Source organism: Pleurodeles waltl, chromosome 9 (assembly GCF_031143425.1).
Source record: "Pleurodeles waltl isolate 20211129_DDA chromosome 9, aPleWal1.hap1.20221129, whole genome shotgun sequence".
In the NCBI taxonomy this organism is placed as follows: domain Eukaryota; kingdom Metazoa; phylum Chordata; class Amphibia; order Caudata; family Salamandridae; genus Pleurodeles; species Pleurodeles waltl.
In genome coordinates this window covers 1,140,074,736-1,140,094,974 of record NC_090448.1, presented here as the reverse complement: position 1 = coordinate 1,140,094,974, position 20,239 = coordinate 1,140,074,736, and the positions used below count along the sequence as shown (strand labels likewise).

The 20,239-nt window shown below is 46.7% G+C and overlaps 1 protein-coding gene across 1 annotated transcript in view; it reads right to left on the bottom strand.

The window, feature by feature from the left end:
• CDAN1 (codanin 1) overlaps window positions 1-20,239 on the bottom strand; it is a 219,765-nt gene that overhangs the window by 14,567 nt on the left and 184,959 nt on the right. The window contains exons 24-25 of the mRNA XM_069208913.1: window positions 6,693-6,800; window positions 6,321-6,384 (exon numbers count right to left, since the gene is read on the bottom strand). Of these exons, the coding sequence (XP_069065014.1) occupies window positions 6,321-6,384; window positions 6,693-6,800 (172 nt within the window). The remainder of the gene's footprint in view (window positions 1-6,320; window positions 6,385-6,692; window positions 6,801-20,239) is intronic.

Below are 20,239 nucleotides of genomic sequence, written 5' to 3'. Positions count from 1 at the left end.
CATCCTGAGAAAACTCATGACTGTTTTCACTGTGATGTGGTGATGTTGAAAAAGAGGCAATGCTAACTGAAACTTTTGCTCCCATTGAGCTCTATCATACCGGGCTAACAAAGCTTGTGCATTTGCAATTCGCAAGTGATTGGCTGCTTGGGCTGCCACTCTTTTTCCTGCTGCATCTAATTTTTTACTTTCTTTATTAGGAGGAGGTGTGTCTCCTGTTGATTGGCTATTAGCCCCATTGCGTGCAGTAGGGGCAACAATAGAGTCTGGAGGAATCTGTGTTTTTATACATAAAGGATCAGTGGGTGCAGCCTTGTATTTTTTTATCCACTCAGGGAGTGATATCCCTTTAAATATTTCATCTGCGTGCCTGAGCATGCCTGGGAGCATTGGAAGGAATTAACTTTACTTATGTGTTGCACCAAGGGTGTCAAATAACAAATCCTCCTCTAATGGATCAGTGTACATATGTACATTGTGAAATGCTGCTGCCCTATCTATAACCTGTTGATATGAGGTGGAATCCTCAGGTGGTGAAGGTCTAGATGGGTAAAGATCTGGATCATTTGGCGTAATAAGATCCGGATCATACTCATCCCATGGGTCCCGGTCATCTAATGTATCCCCTAAATCTTGAGCCCTACCAGGTGGTGAACTAGGTGGTGTGAACCCTAAAGAAGGGGGAGGTGTTGGGAGGAGTATGTTGAGGAAAAGCAGGTGGAGGTAAAGAAGGTTGAGTAAGAAAAGGAGTCTTTTCCTAGGTAGTCTTTTTTGGAGGCGGATCGGAATCAAGACTCTCTTAGAAAGTTAATTTCCTCTTTAAAGGGGGCGGAGGTGATGTTATAATCCGCCCTGTTCTTTCTTGGATTTGAAGTCGGCGCTGACAAGTGTCCATAACTTCCAAAATTGCTTCCACTTGTAGTGGAGTGATAGTTAGAGTGTCTAGAATCACAGAAAGTCTTTTCTAGTATTTTTGGTTCCAAAGTTTTTGTGGATGGAAAAGTTTCGGTGCCGAAACTGTAGATGTAAGTTTTTTCTTTTTCGGTGTCGAAGTGGTCGATACTGAAGTAGTCCACACCGATGCACTATGTATCTTTGGTTTTGTCAGAGCCGAAGTGGAGCCACTGGAGGGTGATGCTGAGGGCTTCTCCTTGGCTTTTTTCGGTGCCGAGGTGGAAGGTGGGGCATCCGCATACGTTTCTCAGCTTCGATCATGGCTGAAAGGCAGTGGCAGACCAGTGACCTCTTTTGATTTTGTTTTGGTCGATGGAAAACGGGTCTTTTTACTCAAAGTTTGCGCTGCCTGTAACGGTTGACTCTTGATGTCTGACTGCATATCAGAATCTAAATCTTGAATGGAGAAGGTCCCCTCCCGCTCCATCTCTTCTTGCACATGCTTGCCACCGAAGATGTCAGGTGTGTCGTCTGGGTGTCTAGACACCATTTCCATCCGACAAGCTCTTCGATCTCTAAGTGTCTTCTTTGATTGAAAGGAAAGGCATGCTTCGCAGGTCTGCTTGTTGTGGTCAGGAGAAAGACACAAATTACACACCTGGTGGTGGTTGGTAAGTGGAAATTTTGAGTGTCAGAGGGCAAAACCGAAATAGGTTATGTTACATTAGGGCTGCATAGTTTGATGGCACATGGAAGAGGTGGGCCTGAGACGGCCTCTTTTCGCCCAAAGGGCTGAATATTTGATTTCGGGTGTAGAAATCTAACCGAAAGATAAAGTATTGAAGAATATGCATTCGAAAACAATACCGACGATGACAGAAAGTCGGAAAGAAAACCGTTTTAGTCTGTATGGAGCCGAGAACTCGGAGCGAGAGGAACACACATCCGAACCAGATGATGGAGAGAAACAACCTAATGAAGGACTCAATGCTCATACGCAGTATTATCGAGAGGCGGAGTCATTCGATACCATGACTCGCAAAACTTTCTTTGAAGAAAAACAAGTTGTTCTACTTCAAACCCAACACTAGATGGTGAGCTTATGCACAGCATATGTATGTACAGATATACACATGCCATCGAACATTATTGTTCTTTCCTCCACTAGCTGAGCCCCTCTCTGTCGGTATTGTTCTGAGAGAAGCTGCAGTAGCTCTTCAGTTTATTACAGCAGGAAAGTAAGTCCTTTTTCTAGCAGTGTGACCTACCAAGGAATCACTGGGAACCTGTGCTTAGGATCAAAGGGACAGGGCTTGCTTTTTTTGTCAACCCTTGTGGTTATCACTCTGGACTTGACTGGCTGTTTACATATTTCCCCTGTGTGGTTAAGCATCCCTTTTAGCATGGGCAAAAACTGTACTGTCCTATGAGACCTATTTAGTATTTCTACCAATAAATCATCCTGTAATGTTTGGAGATCACTACCATATGACAATGTGCAGCTCTACTAAGGATCTCCTGGTAGGTAGTTGCATCATCTGGTGGTAAGGGTATAGAGGGATATAGGTCAGGTCCTGTATCATCCACGGGGCCTATCTCATATTGATCCCGTGGGTCATCTGGGTCTCCCTGTGGATCTCAAATGTATGAAGCGTCATAGGGTTGAATATCATCCCCTGTGTCAATGTCACCAGTTGATGACGGTGCGGGTGATGCGTGCGACTGTGCTCAAGGAAAGTGTTTAGGTAATTGTGTATTGACTGGTGGTATTGTAGACGGCAATATAGGAAGGACAGGTGAAGGAGGAGAAGTTATAGGGTGTTGAAGCAGGTGGAGGTGGTGGAGTTGGAGGAAAAAGGAAATGGATATTGCCCCTGTCTTTACGCTTCTTCTTTGGATACTTGGGTGGATTTGGACCCATGATTTCTACCTCAAAAGTCTTCTTCCTTTTAGCAAGTGTGTCTGTTAGTAGGAGAGATCGTTTTGTCACTACCCTGCCAGTTTCTGGATTAATAAACAAGATATTTTGCTTATTATCAAGTCTTTCTTGGAGTTTCTCAAGAATCGGCTCCACAGGCTGCTGTTTGGGCTTCAACCACGTTTTCGATGCCAAGAGCTTTTTTCTCACAAACCGAATCTTCGATACCAATGATCCTTTCTGCATTCTGGTGGAGGGACTTGCTCCTTTGTCTGCTTTCAGATAACCCTGTGGCCCAACAGCAGTGAGGTTCAGTGAGCCATCTTGTTTGGGTTACTGGGAGGGGGGAGTTGGAGTTTATGCCTTTCCCCTGCATACTCATGTGGCCTTCTGATGTTGACGGATCAGGGTCAGAGTAAGAGCCATCACTGCTTCTCACAAGCAGTCTGGGGATGTCCATAGGGACAGCCTGTGCCTCAGTGTCCTCAAGATCTTCCTTCTGCTCTACTGACTGCTCTCCGAAGATATCATGCTCTTCGTCGGCTTTCTGTGCCTGCATGGTGGAGTGGGCCCAGCGACATTCTTTCCATTGCTAAAGTGTCATCTTGGATTAAAAGGCCAAGCACACCCCACACAACACCGCATCGTGCTCAGTGGATAGGCAGAGATTGCAGACTGAGGGGGTCATTCTGACCCTGGCGGCCACGGAGCACCGCCAACAGGCTGGCGGTGCTCCCACGAGCATTCCGACCGCGGCGGTTCAGCCGCGGTCAGAAGCGGCAAGTCGGCGGGCTCCCGCCGACTTACCGCTGCTCGGGGGAATCCTTCATGGCGGCGGAGCGCGCTCCGCCGCCATGAGGATTCTGACCCCCCCTACCGCCATCCTGTTCATGGCGGGAAAGCCGCCATGAACAGGATGGCGGTAGGGGGGGTCGCGGGCCCCTGGGGGCCCCTGCCGTGCCCATGCCAATGGCATGGGCACGGCAGGGGCCCCCGTAAGAGGGCCCCGCAAAGTATTTCAGTGTCTGCCTTGCAGACACTGAAATACGCGACGGGTGCCACTGCACCCGTCGCACCTTCCCACTCCGCCGGCTCGATTAAGAGCCGGCATCCTCGTGGGAAGGGAGTTTTTCCCTGGGCTGGCGGGCGGTCTTTTGGAGACCGCCCGCCAGCCCAGGGAAAAACTCATAATACCCTCCGCGATCTTCTGACCGCGGAGCGGTATAATGGGGGCGGAATTCTGGCGGGCGGCCTCCGCCGCCCGCCAGAATCAGAATCACCCCCTGAGTGCTGATCCTGCCTAGAGTACTTGGGATGAAAACTGAACAGCTTCTTTTCCATCTCTCTGAGTCGTGGAGTGGAAAAAGACAGGTAGGGAAAATGGAAAATAAAGTCGAACCAGGCCCGAATCCGGACGGGCAGATCGTAATCCTTGAAGAAAACCAGTAGGTGTGTGCCACTGTTGAGTCTTCTGTCGAAGGGTGATGAACTGGGGAGCTGATAAGACCTTGTGGCAGGAATGAAAGCGTAGATGACAGACCGCCAAAGATGGCATCGTATTCCGAGTCAGGTTGGGCTGCAGCACTGAGTCTGACGCCAGTATCTGACTTAGAGCTGACGTTTCCACTAATGCTGGTCTCGAAGCCGGTGAGTTTGGTAGGGCCTAAAAGACAGGTGCCATGAGCATCTTCAAAATGGGAACGTATGGACCTCTGACTGGTCTCTTGGGCCCCAATGGCCCTTCATAGGAGACCGTCACCCATCAAGGCCTGCATGGAAGCCAATAGACCTGTCCCCACCACTGGGTACTCTGGGAACATGGATGGGCATGAAGGCGGGTTGAGAAAGGGCTGGAGAAGGTGGGAGTGGAGATGGCACGTGGGCGACACCACTGGGGACTTACCTGCCAATTTAGACCATTAACGAGAAGAGGAGTACTTTTTCTTCTTCTTGCATCTCCTCTTGTACGAAGAGTTGGTGCACGAGTGTGACATTGATTGTGACCTGGACTTAAACCTTGACCGCGACTTCATTCTGCAGCACCCTTAACAGTCTTCTTCAGATTGAGCCACAAAAAGTTTGGTTGTATGCTCCTTGATGGTCTTTGGGTGCATCTGTCAGCAGAGGTCGCACAATGACATGTCGTTCCGCAACCCGAGGAGCCAGAGACAGTCATTGTCCTGTTCCACGATGGATATTTGGCCATCATACCAATGACAGGGCTTGAAAGCAGACCACTTTGGAGGTGACATGTCTGTGTCTTGTACTTATTTGAAACATTTTGTGAGACAAAATTCTCCACAGGGTGTGAGAAAACAAAGCTCTAGATGTGTTAAAATGCACAGAAAGAATCAGAACAAAGGGCAGGGAACTGGTCCTGGGGCTATATACCTCTGATGCCAATCACAACCCGTGTCCGACATCATAATGGAACCCGTGCTTTCTACCAGCACTGGAGAACTACAGAAGTTTCCAGTCCAGTCTTGTGCCTGAGGAATATTCAAAGATGAGGAATCTGCAGGTAGAATTATCCATTAGAATTCTAACACTCAGGTGATCCTCTCTTGTACAAATAAAGTAACCCAGTGCAATTCTTGTATAGCTTTAACTTCTATATTGTCTTGTTACACCTAGGCTCTTCAACTTACTTTCTCCACATTGAAAATATTTTAACACTTATGTTGCTGGAAGCAAAGGCCCACTGGTAGACAAGATTCTCAAATGTCATTGTTGTTCTCTCCTGTAAGTGTTAATACTTGTTTGACATGTAAGGAAATACACCTGTATCAGTAAAGAATTATTGCTATCACAGATGTCTGTGTATACACTTTGAGCTCATCTTGAGCAGTGTCCAGTAGCTTCCATGAAGGGAAGCTTGCAATTTGAGACCCTACACCTACTTCAACAGATGCCCCATTGATGTAATCCTTCTGCATTCCCAGGTATGCATCACCAAGATTTTCAAGCGTGCCCGACATCAGAGGTCAGCTGACCTTAAAATACTTGCCATGCACTCGGTCAGATATAGAAGATCGAGAGACCAATCCCTTCCATTCAAGTCCAAGGTCTTTCACGCTGAAAACTGAGGCTTGAGAAAGTGTTCCTATAAATGAGAAGAGCCTTGAAGAGCTATCGCTCCTATACCCAACTACCAGTCCCCACATTTGTAGCTCATATTCGAATCAGCATGTTATGTCACTTGCACTCCACCCCCCCCCAAAAAATACAATTTCTCATTTTTGCAAGCAAACCAACTGGTCATGCTCCTGATTCCTACATATCATCATAAGGATTATCAACTTAACCCACTTTTTACAAGGTGGTATCAATTGAACAATTGAATACGCCATACGCTGTCACTATGTCAAAATCATGGCTGGTACTGAAATCCTTTCGGGACTTTATTTGTACACGGCAAGATCTACTTAAAGCTGCTTGCTTCTAATGTAGGAGGACACCATTGGTTGCATGCATCACTTTACAAAATCAATACAATATGTGCACTTACTTAGCAAGGAGGCGAGCTCAGCAGTGCACTTGGCCAATTGCGTCTCTGTAATACGAGACAAGTACTGAAACAAAAAGAAGAATGTTTCAGTAATTATAACTTGAGGAGTCTAGTTATTGAAAGACCTTCAACTGTATTTGAAATTCCGGTGCCTAATTTAGTTCTAAACATCAAAAACAACCTTAAATACAACTAAGTGAGAACACTGCAACTGGATCCAAGACACTTCTTTTCTTCAACTGATGTCTTTACTTCAACACTTCGTAAATTACATTTTTACTCATTGAATATCTTTTCTGCATTTCAGTTGGCCGAAGAACTTGCCTGGCAGTCTCAAGTTTACAAAAACAAGACATAATGTGTGATCATTACCTTCCTGCACTGCAATGCTTGTCTTAAACTCTGTAGCAGGTTCTCGAGCTGGGAGTAAGTCAATAACTCATCGTCATTTCGAGGACCGATTGTAATACAGAGCACTTCCTTTTGGGGAAAAGAAAAAAGGAACAAGGAGTAGAACACTCAAAGCAAATCAGTAATTTAAAAAATAAAAATAAAACAGACATTAGTTGGAACCAACAATTTTAGTTGCCTAATGCTCTCTTGATAGGACCAGTCTCAAATGACCTTTGGCTGCTTGTGTCACCATAGCTACTGATGCCACTCGCTCAAGTTTCAGTGGGTCCCCAGCTAGTCTACTCTGAAGCATAATTTACCCATGAGGAAAAAATCTACTTGTGTGAGAGCTTCCAAATGTTCTGGAAGCACCACAATCATATAGACCACCCTGGCCCCAGTTCAAAAGTTTGTTTCATTCTCCAGAGAGAAAGAGAACTGCCAGGTTTCTCACATCTATCTGTGATGAGTTAGGGTATTTCATACTCAAAGTTTTACAAGCCAGACAACCCTGTGGGAGAAACTCTTATCTGGAAGGAAAATGTACATAACAAAATACATGTCTTTGGGCGGATCCACTTCCTGACCCCTGAAAACTGTAGACAGTTAGTCTAATGCAATACACGCTTATGTTTTTTTAACAAACAGGCCATAACGCTTCTGTATCAGAATGATATCAATTATAGTAATGTTTGCAGTCATAATAAAAACTCAAATGAACATTTAAAATACCCAAAGCATTTTACATCACACATCCCTACTCCTCATAATATATCAGTCTAGTTCCTCCCTAATATCTATAAATATATATATGCATACACTGTTTGCTCCATAACTGGTATGATATTGAAGCAGCCTGTAATCTCTCTAGTACAAATATGCCAAATCATGGAACCTTCCCTGCATGCCTGTCGGCCGTCAGTTGGATACTGGCACTCTGGAAAGTCTCCTTCTCAGCAGCCATAATGTGTGTGTCTCTCCTCCCAAATCTTCACTCCTCTTTATATGGTTCCCTCCAATGATTCTCTATTGAGAAGTGAGGAGCTACTCCTTGTGCGCCCTCTCACATCATCACTCCATAAGAGTAGACAATGACTCTGTAACTGGCTACAGGCAGAGGCTCACAGAAGACTAAGCATTCCAAAAAGTGATCATTTTTTGTATTGATTTCAGGTAGTCATTATAAAACTTCATCATATTAGCATACAAAGTTCATTTATATAAATAGGTATAATACAATGATTCTGGATTAAATGTACTAGTAAGAAATTGAAGTAATTCATTCAGGTGAAGATACAAACGTGTAGCTAAAAGGCAAATGAGACTAGCAAAGGATCTCTTCGTCAGTTTGCTCATCTCTTTTGCCAATGCTTATTGTGTTCTACGGATCATTAAAATCAAGGAAAAGCTATATTTTGATGAACTTTTTTAGTGTACTATTTTTCAAGACACATAAATACTCGAGTTTACAAATCATTATTTGCTTCCTATGCATGAACTCAGGGGGCAGGGGTTCGTATATAGAGGGCCCTCTCTTAACTTGACAATAAAAAATAATTATCAATTTGTTTTTCTAAACTGTTTACATGTAGTGTACTCCTCAACATTTTAGGTTCTGGATTAGGTGTACTTGTGTCTAACAATCCTAGACATACATACAAAGGCAGCCTTTATTTCTAAGCTTTGCCAAGCCACATAATACGTAACCAATTTCCCATGTTATCAGAGATTGTATTATTAAATGTATGCAACAGGGGTGGGTGTGTAATACACCATCCAATTTGAGTAAAATTGCATACGTTTTACATTGACGCCATGGAGACAAGAAAAAGTGAACTTGCACATTTCCACCTAAGTGCATAGTGAAAAAGACAGTCCGATTTTGCGCACCCTTTTCTGGTAAATGTTCTGGTCTCAAAAGGCTTTAACAGATTTGAAAAAGGAGTGCCACTGGCCAATCCCAGAAAATGTTCTACTGTTTGAAAATATTTTTGGAGTAAGTTCAGCAGATTCTGTTATATATTTTATATAAAACAAAAGAAAACAGACAATTTGATAATATGAAAAAATAGATTATGGTCATTGTTGAGTGCTTCTTTTAGATAGCACTAACCCATAATTTTAATTTGCAGTAGGTAAAGCGTTACCGAAGGTAAGTAACTTGTTCTTCTGATAGATACAACCACCTGTGGATTGCTCACCTTATGAATAGAGTACCAAAGCAGTACCGCACTCGGAGGAGGGTGCCTGCCCGATTACACTAATTAATCCTGTAATACAGAACGCGCAAAATGGCAGTCCCTCCTAACCTCCAAATCCAAACAGTAATGTTTTGCGAAAGTATGGAGGGACTCCCAAGTTGCCGCTTTACAAATGTCCACCACTGGAACACCCCTTGCCAGGGCCGAAGTGGTTGACTTAGCCCTGGTGGAATGGGCTCTGATGCCCTCTGGGGGAACTTTCTTTGCCAACGAGTAGCAAACCTTGATACAAAGAATGACCCACCTGTAGATTGTTCTTTTATGGACTGCTCTGCCCTTTCGCTGTCCAACATATCCCACGAACAGCTGATCCTCCAGGCGAAAGTCTTTCGTCCTCTCAATATAAAAACTGAGAGCCCTTCTGGGGTCCAATCAATGGAGTCTCTCTTCCTCCTTTGAGGGGTGAGGAGGAGGGTAGAAAGATGGAAGGGTAATCGTTTGCCCCATATGAAAAGGAGTGACAACTTTTGGCAGGAAAGCCGCCCTGGTTTTCAGTACCACTTTATCAGGGAACAACAAGGTAAAGGGGGGTTTCACAGAAAGAGCTTGAAGCTCTCCTACCCACCTAGCCGAGGTTATTGCAACTAGAAAAAGTCTTAAGAACTAAAAACCTTAACGAACAAGAGTGCATGGGCTCGAAAGGCGAACCCATCAAGTAAGTTAAAATGAGATTTAGATCCCACTGAGGCATATGAAAAGGCGTGGGTGGAAACATATTAAGCAAACCCTTTAGAAACCTAATTACAATAGGTGACTTAAACAGAGAGAGCTGATCCGGGAGGCAAAGAAAAGCTGATAGGGCAGCCAAATAACACCTTAACTGTAGCCACTGTACAACCATTCTTTGCTAGTTCTAAAGCAAATAATAAAATATCAGAAAGGTGGGCCTTCAAGGTATCAATTTGTCTCTCTCCACACCAAACCACAAATTTTGTCTTAGTAGAGTGTTGCCTGGCCGATAAAATAACATCCACTACGTCCGATGGGAGAGAAAAGGAACTCAGGTTGCCCGTTCAATCTCCAGGGATGAAGGTGCAGGCTCTGGAGGTGAGGGTGTAGAACCTGCCCCTGCGAGAGGAGGTCTGCCCTGTGAGGGAGACAGAGCAGTGGGCACAGTGAGAGTTGGAGAAGGTCTGTGTACCACACCCTTCTTTGCCAATCCGGAGCTATTAAGATGACTTGGGCCCAGTCTTGGCGAATCTTCCTCAGAACCCGAGGAATCAAGGGTATGGGGGAAAACGCGTAAAGCAACTGGCCGTACCAGGACATCTGAAACGCATCCCCCAACGCTCCTTGCACCGGATACTGGAGGCTGCAGAATGTCGGGCAGTGCGGGTTCTCCCAAGTGGTGAACAGATCTACCTGAGGAGATCCCCACATCTGAAAGATGTAAAGGAGCAGGTCTGGATGGAGACACCACTCGAGATCCTCCGAGAAGTGCCGACTGAGACTGTCCGCACGTACATTCAAAACTCCGGCCAAATGATTTGCCATCAAGCAAATCTGATGGTCCTGATCCCAGGACCAGAGCCGCAGAGCCTCTCTGCAGAGAATGTACGACCCTACTCCTTCCTGCTTGTTGATGTACCACATCGTGGTAGTGTTCTCCGTCAGGACTTGAACCGAGTGACCGCAAAGGGAAGGGAGGAAGGCCTTGAGAGCCAGACGTATCGCCCGCAATTCTAACAGATTGATGTGAAACATCTGTTTTCTGCTGGAGACCAATGACCTTTGATCTCCAGGTCCCCCAGATGAGCTCCCCACCCTTGAGTGGAAGCATCCGTTATAACCGTTGTCACCGGTGGTGGTAGCGAAAACGGCCTTCCTCGAGAAAGATTGCCGTCCACTGCCCACCATTGGAGACCCGCTGCAGCGTCCCTGGAGATCTTTACCGATTCCTCGAGATCTCCTCTGTGTTGAGACCACTGCCAGCGGAGGCACACTGAAGAGCCCTCACATACCAGCGTGCATGAGTGACCAACAGAATGCAAGAAGCAAACAGACCGAGCAGGCGTAAGACCTTGAGGACCGGAACAACCGCTCCATTTCGAAACATTGTCCTGAATCCGCTGAGGCGGAAGATAGGCTTGATTCAATGTTGTGTCCAGTACTGCCCCTATGAACAGGAGGCGTTGAGAGGGCTCCAGGTGAGATTTGGGCACGTTTACCGAAAAGCCCAGATCGAACAACAACTGGGTTGTTATCTGCAGGTGACGCAGCACGAGATCTGGAGACTTGGCTTTGATCAACCAATCGTCCAGGTAAGGGAATACCTCTATTCCCTCCGTCCTGAGACTTGCTGCAACCACCGCCATCACCTTCGTGAAGACTCGAGGTGCGGAAGTAAGCCCAAACGGAAGGACCGCAAATTGGTAGTGTTGCGATCCCACCACAAACCGGAGATACTTCCTGTGCGACTTGAGTATAGGGATATGAAAGTACGCATCCTGCAAGTCGACAGACACCATCTAATCCTCTTCGCCCAACGCCAGAAGTACCTGCACTAGAGCCAGCATTTTGAATTTCTCCTGCTTGAGGAACCAATTCAAAATCCTCAGGTTCAGGATTGGTCTCAAACGACCGGCCTTCTTGGGGATCAGGAAATATCTTGAATAACAGCCCTGACCCCTTTCTTGCTTTGGAACCAACTCCACTGCACCTTTTGACAACATGGTCTGAACCTCCTGTTGCAACAACAGGAGATGGTCTTCTGAACAAAACGAGGGACGGGGAGGGATGGGAGGAGGAAACTCCTGAAAAGGGAGAGCATATCCCTTTCTCACAATATCCAGTACCCATGAGTCCGATGTAATCGACTCCCCCGCATGAATATAAAGACGTAGCCTTCCCCCTACAGGAGAGGTATGGTCCATAAAGTGGGGAAAACTAGGACTGCTTCCCTTGAGGTTGTCCTCCAGAGGAAGAGGTTGATGAAGGGTGCTGCTGGGCGGCCCTTCGAGCTCTAGCCCTCCCCTGCTCTCTAAAGGATCGATATGGAGGATTGGCAGGCTGCTGGACTCAAGACTGAGGCCTTTGAAAAGCTGCCCCACGACCGAACCCCCTAAACCTGCGAAAGGATCTAAAAGGGGTAGCAGAAGTGGCTTGCAACCCTAAGGACTTCGCCGTGGCCCGGCTGTCCTTAAAACGTTCCAGGGCAGAATCGGCTTTCTCACCAAACAGCCTTTCTCCATCAAAGGGCAGGTCTAATAATGTGGTCTGCACATCAGCTGAGAAACCCAAAGACCTTAGCCAAGCGTGCCTTCTGGTAGCAATAGATGTTCTCATTGCCCTGGCCACCGAGTCTGTGGAGTCCAAGCCAGACTGAATAATCTGCTTTGCCGCAGCCCGTGCATCAGAAAGGAGCGCCCCAAATGGTCTTTGAACCTCCTGAGGTAGATCTACAACCATAGCCTTTGCCGAATCTATGAGGGCGTGGACATACCTGCCCACCACACAGGTAGCGTTCGCAGCCTTGAGAGCCATGCTGCAAGATGAAAAGGTCTTTTTTGCAGATTGCTCCATCCGCTTGGATTCCCTGTCAGATGGGTTCACAGGGAAAGAACCAAGAGCGGACTTTGTGGAGCAAGAGGCCTGAACAACCAGACTCTCCGGGGTTGGATGGCGTGACAAAAAACCCTGGATCACCAGGCGCTCCTCTATGCCTCCTAGCCACAGCTCTATTAACCGCTGGAGACAAAACCGGCTTTCTCCACAGGTCTAAGATGGGTTCCGTTAACGCTTCATTGAAAGACAGCAAAGGGTCAGCAGAAGTCGTAGAGGGATGCAGCACTTCAGTTAACAAGTTGGTCTTTATCTCCGCTGCAGACAAAGGCAGTTCCAAAAAGTCTGTAGCCTCTCTAATCACAGAGTGAAATGATGCCGCCTCTTTTGTGAACTCCCCTGGCGAAGATAAGTCCCATTCCGGGGAAGTTTCCAGCCCACTGGCCGACCCCAAGCCCTCATACTATCCCAAGGGCTCGACAAGTTCACCTTCCTCCAGCTGTCTCCGGTATTCCTCCTCTTCCAGGAGACGCAAGGCCTTCCTGCGTGATCTCAAACGCGACTCCAACCTCTGCGTCGACATTGAATTCGCTGACGTCGAAGACACCACCTTCAAATTCCGACAAGGCACTGGAGAGGAAGGTTGACTCCGAGACCCATCACTCGGACCAGGTTGTCGGCACGGACTCCAACGGCGCCTCCACCGGAGCCGGCTGGCAAGGAGATTTCATTGGCGCCGGCCGACGCGGCGATGGTAAAGGCCCAGTTGGCAAAGCACCCCGAGGTGAAATCATCGGCATCGGTCCAGTACCTTCAGCCGGGCAAAATGGCGCCATCTTGTACAGAGCCAGGCAGCCCAAACCAAACGCCAATGGCCCCGTGGGACCAGCCGGTGCACCACCACCAGGGGCCATTGTCTGAAAGACTGCATACATGGCATTTAAAAATGCTGCTGGATCAGCTCCCGGAGCCGGGAAGGCAGGATACCGCTGGTCTTGCTCCTGTTGCAGTCCATCTGACTCCTGTGGAGCCGGAGAGAATCGAGGACTATGAGGAGCCACCTCATAGATGGATGGCACCGAAGAAGCCTCCGGACTCTGGGGCTCCGGAGTCACCGTCGGGCTCACTTCCCAGTTGTCATGGCGCCAACGAGATGGGGATCTTGACCTCGAACGACTCCGAGCCGAAAGGCGCTGAGAGTCGTGATGGCGCCGCTTCTTATGCTTCTTCCAAGAAGCGTGGGAAGAGGATCTCTTATGGCCTCTATGAACCTTTTTAGCTTTTGCCAAAAAGAGCTTGGCCTCCCTCTCCTTCAATGCCTTAGGGTTCATGCTCTGGTACAACGCACACTCCTCAACGTCATGCTCAGAGCTAAGGCACCAAAGGCAATCTTCATGTGGGTCTGTGACCGACATCCGACCACGGCACTCTCTGCATGGCTTAAACCCAGATTTTCCTGGGGGAGACATTGCAACCACAAGAGCTACAGTAGATACACCAAACGAAGCTAGCCAGGAAAAAAACGTTAGCGTTGAAGGCACGGAAAAAAGGAAAACTGACGTCAGCACGCCGGCGAGGACCTCTTATTGGCACGGTGACGTCAGACGGAGTCACGTGGTGCCGTGCAATTGTGACGTCCTCGTTGACGTGGAGAGCTGGGAAGAAGACTTTCCGTCGGATGCTGGCACAAGGACGAATTCATAAGGTGAGGAATCCACAGGTGGTTGTATCCATCAGAACCTACTTTTTCTTAACCAGCTAGGAACCTCTCATCTACTGGGATGCCTTAATCACAACATCCTCTGGACGTGTCTCTGAGTGTATCAAAGGGATATTATATCATTTAAAGCAGGCCTTTGTTTATGTGAATCTATCAAATTCTTATTTCTGACATTTTTTAGATTGTGAGGGATCCTAAGAAAGCAAGGGAGCTGAGAATTGAAGTCACCCAGCATAAGAAGTAATTATGAATTATCTAGATGCTCCTGATCAGTTCCTAATAAGAATCTAGAAAAGCTGAAGCAGCTTCATGATAACATCTACTATAAGGAAGTGTGAGCTCACCTTCGTTTGTATCTATATATACATAGTTTATTACTGGACCAAACAAAGCTGTTGTTCATGCTTTGTACTTCATAAAGCATTTATCTTATAAAAGCACTGTAAAGTCAGGAATAAGAAAACAGAGCAGGATATTGGCCATTTTAACAGGATGGACAGTGGGATCCCCATGATGGACAGTGGGATATTCTTTCATCTGTCCATTAGTATATTCCATTTAATAAGTACTCAGAGAAAATTATGGTTACATAGTTCTGAAATACCTTCTGTAAACCAGACTCCTTGATACGTTTTAAGGCATCTGGTATAAACAGCCTACAGCATTTCTGGTGGAACTGTAACTGAAGTTGTAACTAACAGGGTTTCACTTTTATTTGCATTTATTCAATAATTCCCCCCCTCCACCAAATCAGTGATGGTGGCAATTTATGTGTGGTTAGATCCTTTGGTGATAGCGATTCTAACATCTCAGGTGATAATGTCACCAGTTAATGGAATGGCTAAATTAAAGTTACAAACATTATTGCTACAAGTGAAGCAATACAGTATGAAATGGGCGTTAACTCTAATTGTTACCAAAGCTTGTGCTGTACCCTTAGCTCCAATAATACTACATCCGCCTGAGTTTAGGCAGACTCTATGCATTGACCTGTTAGATATTCATGTAATGTACGCACATGAAGCTGTGCTGTTGGAACCAGAGCAGTGGATGAAGCCATCATGTCCACCACTTCAATTCATCAGCTTCCTCAGTGTTAGGAGACGACATTTGAGGATTATAAATTAACTTTTTAAACATCAACATTCTCTAGTGTTGCAGGGGGGAGTGGCCTGAGACTAATGGAGTAGCACGCAAATCGGGGCTCTCCTGGCGGACCTCCGCAGTTCACAACAAAATATACATTCCTGCCCAGCCCTATAGCTCCTGAAGGACTTGGGGGGTACTGCCTGGAGGAATTGCCAAGGTGGTGGCACAGCTCTGGTCCCGGATAGCTCATATTGCGTGCTGGGAGCCCAGACGCGCCCAGAGGACATTTGCACACAAGATGGCGGTGCGATCCAGAGCGAGCGTCGAATCGGGGAGACTCGGTGATGCTTGCCTGCCTTTGCTGAGGTCCCCCAAAGAACTGAGACTGAACATAGGGGGTAGACGGGTGACCTGGGGCTGGTGACTGGCGCTGAGGGTGACCACCTGGACTTCGCCCCCTGGAGGGACTAGCTAGAAGGAACCCCAAGGAGACTGCGTGCCCACTGGAGTAGCAAATTGACCAAGAACGAGTTGACGGAGAGCAATGAAGCCTCCCCCTACTTGGAACAGGGATTGTAGGAGCAGCCAAAATAATAGGCGGAGGGAGAGGTGCGAGACCCTACAAGTGTGGGAACTGGGGCCCACGAGCGGGGATGACTAGCCCCCAACACTGAGATAACCAGTCGTGGATGGCTGCGGGGTCCTCCGTGCCCTGGCTGCCTGCATCCCACTGGGCCTAAACCTTGTCTGGGGACGGAGGAGAAACAGCACAAAGAACGTGCAGTGCCACCGAACTACCACACAACTGTTGCCCAGCGGTCCCATTGTTCTTAAGGGCTTCTCCAATTCAGTCACGGCGGGTGTACTGATTATCACTGGCTGAAACGGGCACCTGAGCTGGAGCGAGACTGGGAAAATATAGCGCCCATTGGGGACCGACATCCATCGCACCTACATCCATCGCACCTAATTCAACTTGGTGCTGTAACACCCCACCCCGCTACATCATGGGCAAAGTATTGAAGAAGAAGGAGGGAATAGAGCAAGGGGGCCCAAAAGGACTGCGCTTGCCGTGCTCCACAGCTGCGACCCCCACATCACATACTTGCGCAGATCAAACTTCAGAAACGACATTGGACACCATACTGCAGGCCATAGCAGCCTACAGGGAGGCACTAGAACTCAAAATTGACACAATAGTGACAGACCTGGGGATACTACGGGATGACCACAGAAGGCTAGCAGACTGCGTCTCCTCCACAGAACGTACCCTGGATAGTGTACCAGCGGAGATCCACCAAATCAGAGACTGCGTGAATACACTTGAAGGCAAGATAAAATTGCTTGAAGCTCGAGCAGAAGACTCAGAAAATAGATCTAGGAGGAGCAATATTAGAATTATCGGCCTTCCGGAAAGAATTGAGGGAACGGGAGCAGACATGACTGATTTTCTGGGGCAGTGGATCCTTGACAATGTTGAACATGAGAGCCTACCCCCATACTATGCACTTGAATGGGCCTACAGAGTGCCTCTGTCGGGGGCACCTCCCCGGCCAGTCACAGCCAAACTCTTTTACTTTAAGAACCAAGATTATATTTTACCCCAAGCACGACAGCTGAAATCCTGGTAGAAAATAGTTGTGTAATGACAGACCCAGACTTTACTAAGGAAGTACAGAAGGCCTCATACATAGAGGCCAAAAAGAAGCTGAGATCAGTGGGACTACAATATGCCTTGTTATTTCAAGCAAAACTCCGAATTACACATGATGGCAAGACACTGGTTTTCACAACCCCCCAACAGCTGTGGCAATTCAACCCCTATGAAAACATCCGTAGATCCAGATAAACTGAACCTGAAGCGCAAAAAGATGGAACAAGGAGGGACAAAGGAAAAGAGTAATGCGACCTGACCCACAGCCAGGCACTGCAGAAGCGTAAAAGAGTGGTGATGGTGGTGGTGCCTAGCCAATCCCCTTCCCTGAGAATGAGCAATGCATCAGACAATGCCACGGACTCAGACCGCGCCTCAAGTTTTTCTAATGACTCCAAGGACCGGATGCCGGCGGTAACTCCGGGAACCTCCAATGAGATTGTCTGAGAAGACACTTCAATATTACTGACATTAATAGCAATCAGAAGCAAGTACAAACTGTGAATGAGATACCCTGTCATATTAACTTCCCATTTGCCACTGAAACTTACTAAAAGACATGGCAGGAAGCCTCGTCTTAGCTAGTGTAAAGATAACTCCAATTATGATGACCCTGGGGTTCGCTTAGAAAGAGTGGGCAGGAAAAACGAAGTCATAACACCTCTAATGTAACTGTCGTGATGGAATGCTGGGAGGGCCCGAACGAAGAGCTTCCCACCACCCCCCCACTAGTGTTCAATAGTGCGCCTATAAGAGCACTACTGTTATTGTTATGTATACTGGTTTGGATGGGGAGGTTACTCTCCCCCGTCCTGAGGAGGGGAAGTTATGTTAAAGTTGGGAAAAGTTTTCCACTTATGTCAATGCACTCACTGTTGCTTCTAAATGATTCAACCACATCTCGTCCGAGATGGCGGTATCCTTTAGGCCGCCCTGGGAATAACCGGCTCCACAGTCCTCATGGCATCCTCTCTAACTTCTATTTTTATCAGCTGGAATGTAAGGGGACTTAACAGAATGGCAAAAAGATATAAAGTACACTCAGAGGGATACACATAGCATTAATTCAGGAGACTCACATTACAGCCCAAGAGCGTGATGCACTCAAGAGGCGATGGCAGAGCCAACTACAGGGAGTGCAGAATTATTAGGCAAGTTGTATTTTTGAGGATTAATTTTATTATTGAACAACAACCATGTTCTCAATGAACCCAAAAAACTCATTAATATCAAAGCTGAATATTTTTGGAAGTAGTTTTTAGTTTGTTTTTAGTTTTAGCTATGTTAGGGGGATATCTGTGTGTGCAGGTGACTATTACTGTGCATAATTATTAGGCAACTTAACAAAAAAAATATATATACCCATTTCAATTATTTATTATTACCAGTGAAACCAATATAACATCTCAACATTCACAAATATACATTTCTGACATTCAAAAACAAAAACAAATCAGTGACCAATATAGCCACCTTTCTTTGCAAGGACACTCAAAAGCCTGCCATCCATGGATTCTGTCAGTGTTTTGATCTGTTCACCATCAACATTGTGTGCAGCAGCAACCACAGCCTCCCAGACACTGTTCAGAGAGGTGTACTGTTTTCCCTCCTTGTAAATCTCACATTTGATGATGGACCACAGGTTCTCAATGGGGTTCAGATCAGGTGAACAAGGAGGCCATGTCATTAGATTTCCTTCTTTTATACCCTTTCTTGCCAGCCACGCTGTGGAGTACTTGGACGCGTGTGATGGAGCATTGTCCTGCATGAAAATCATGTTTTTCTTGAAGGATGCAGACTTCTTCCTGTACCACTGCTTGAAGAAGGTGTCTTCCAGGAACTGGCAGTAGGACTGGGAGTTGAGCTTGACTCCATCCTCAACCCGAAAAGGCCCCACAAGCTCATTTTTGATGATACCAGCCCAAACCAGTACTCCACCTCCACCTTGCTGGCGTCTGAGTCGGACTGGAGCTCTCTGCCCTTTACCAATCCAGCCACGGGCCCATCCATCTGGCCCATCAAGACTCACTCTCATTTCATCAGTCCATAAAACCTTAGAAAAATCAGTCTTGAGATATTTATTGGCCCAGTCTTGACGTTTCAGCTTGTGTGTCTTGTTCAGTGGTGGTCGTCTTTCAGCCTTTCTTACCTTGGCCATGTCTCTGAGTATTGCACACCTTGTGCTTTTGGGCACTCCAGTGATGTTGCAGCTCTGAAATATGGCCAAACTGGTGGCAAGTGGCATCGTGGCAGCTGCACGCTTGACTTTTCTCAGTTCATGGGCAGTTATTTTGCGCCTTGGTTTTTCCACACGCTTCTTGCGACCCTGTTGACTATTTTGAATGAAACGCTTGATTGTTCGAGGATCACGCTTCAGAAGCTTTGCAATTTTAAGAGTGCTGCATCCCTCTGCAAGATATCTCACTATTTTTGACTTTTCGGAGCCTGTCAAGTCCTTCTTTTGACCCATTTTGCCAAAGGAAAGGAAGTTGCCTAATAATTATGCACACCTGATATAGGGTGTTGATGTCATTAGACCACACCCCTTCTCATTACAGAGATGCACATCACCTAATATGCTTAATTGGTAGTAGGCTTTCGAGCCTATACAGCTTGGAGTAAGACAACATGCATAAAGAGGATGATGTGGTCAAAATACTCATTTGCCTAATAATTCTGCACTCCCTGTATATGCCACAAACTATTCTGAATTTTCTAGGGGGGTTTTGATATGGGTATGTCTGGGAGTCTCCTTCAGAGCAACAACAGAACTGATTGACCCGGATGGGAGTTATGTCCTACTGTCCGGACAGCTGGCGGGGCAGGACCTCACAATAGCGGGAATATATGCATCCAACCATGATCAAGGTCCCTTCCTCAACAAACTATCAGAGATAATGGCCCCATTCCTGACACAAGCAGTACTACTAGGGGGAGACTACAATTGTGTATCAGACACCGTTCTCGACAGATCACACCCTCCTCCGAATAACTCCCCAGTAACACGGGCAGCCAAATCATTCTGAAACTGGCAAAAGAATTGGGGATTAGTCGACTCCTGGAGACAAATGGAAAACAAGGAAAAGACTCTTTGTACGCTGGAATGTGAGAGACCAGCTGACCCCACCCTAGCACCAAAACTATTCCAAACCAAAGAGGAGGTTGCAACAATAACAGAAAAACTGCGTTGTGTTGATTATAAATCTTACAGAGCATGAGCACACGCTGAATCTGACAAAGCTGGAACTTTCCTAGCATGGTTGGTGAACCTGACCCCGCAACTTCCTGATAGTAGAACTAG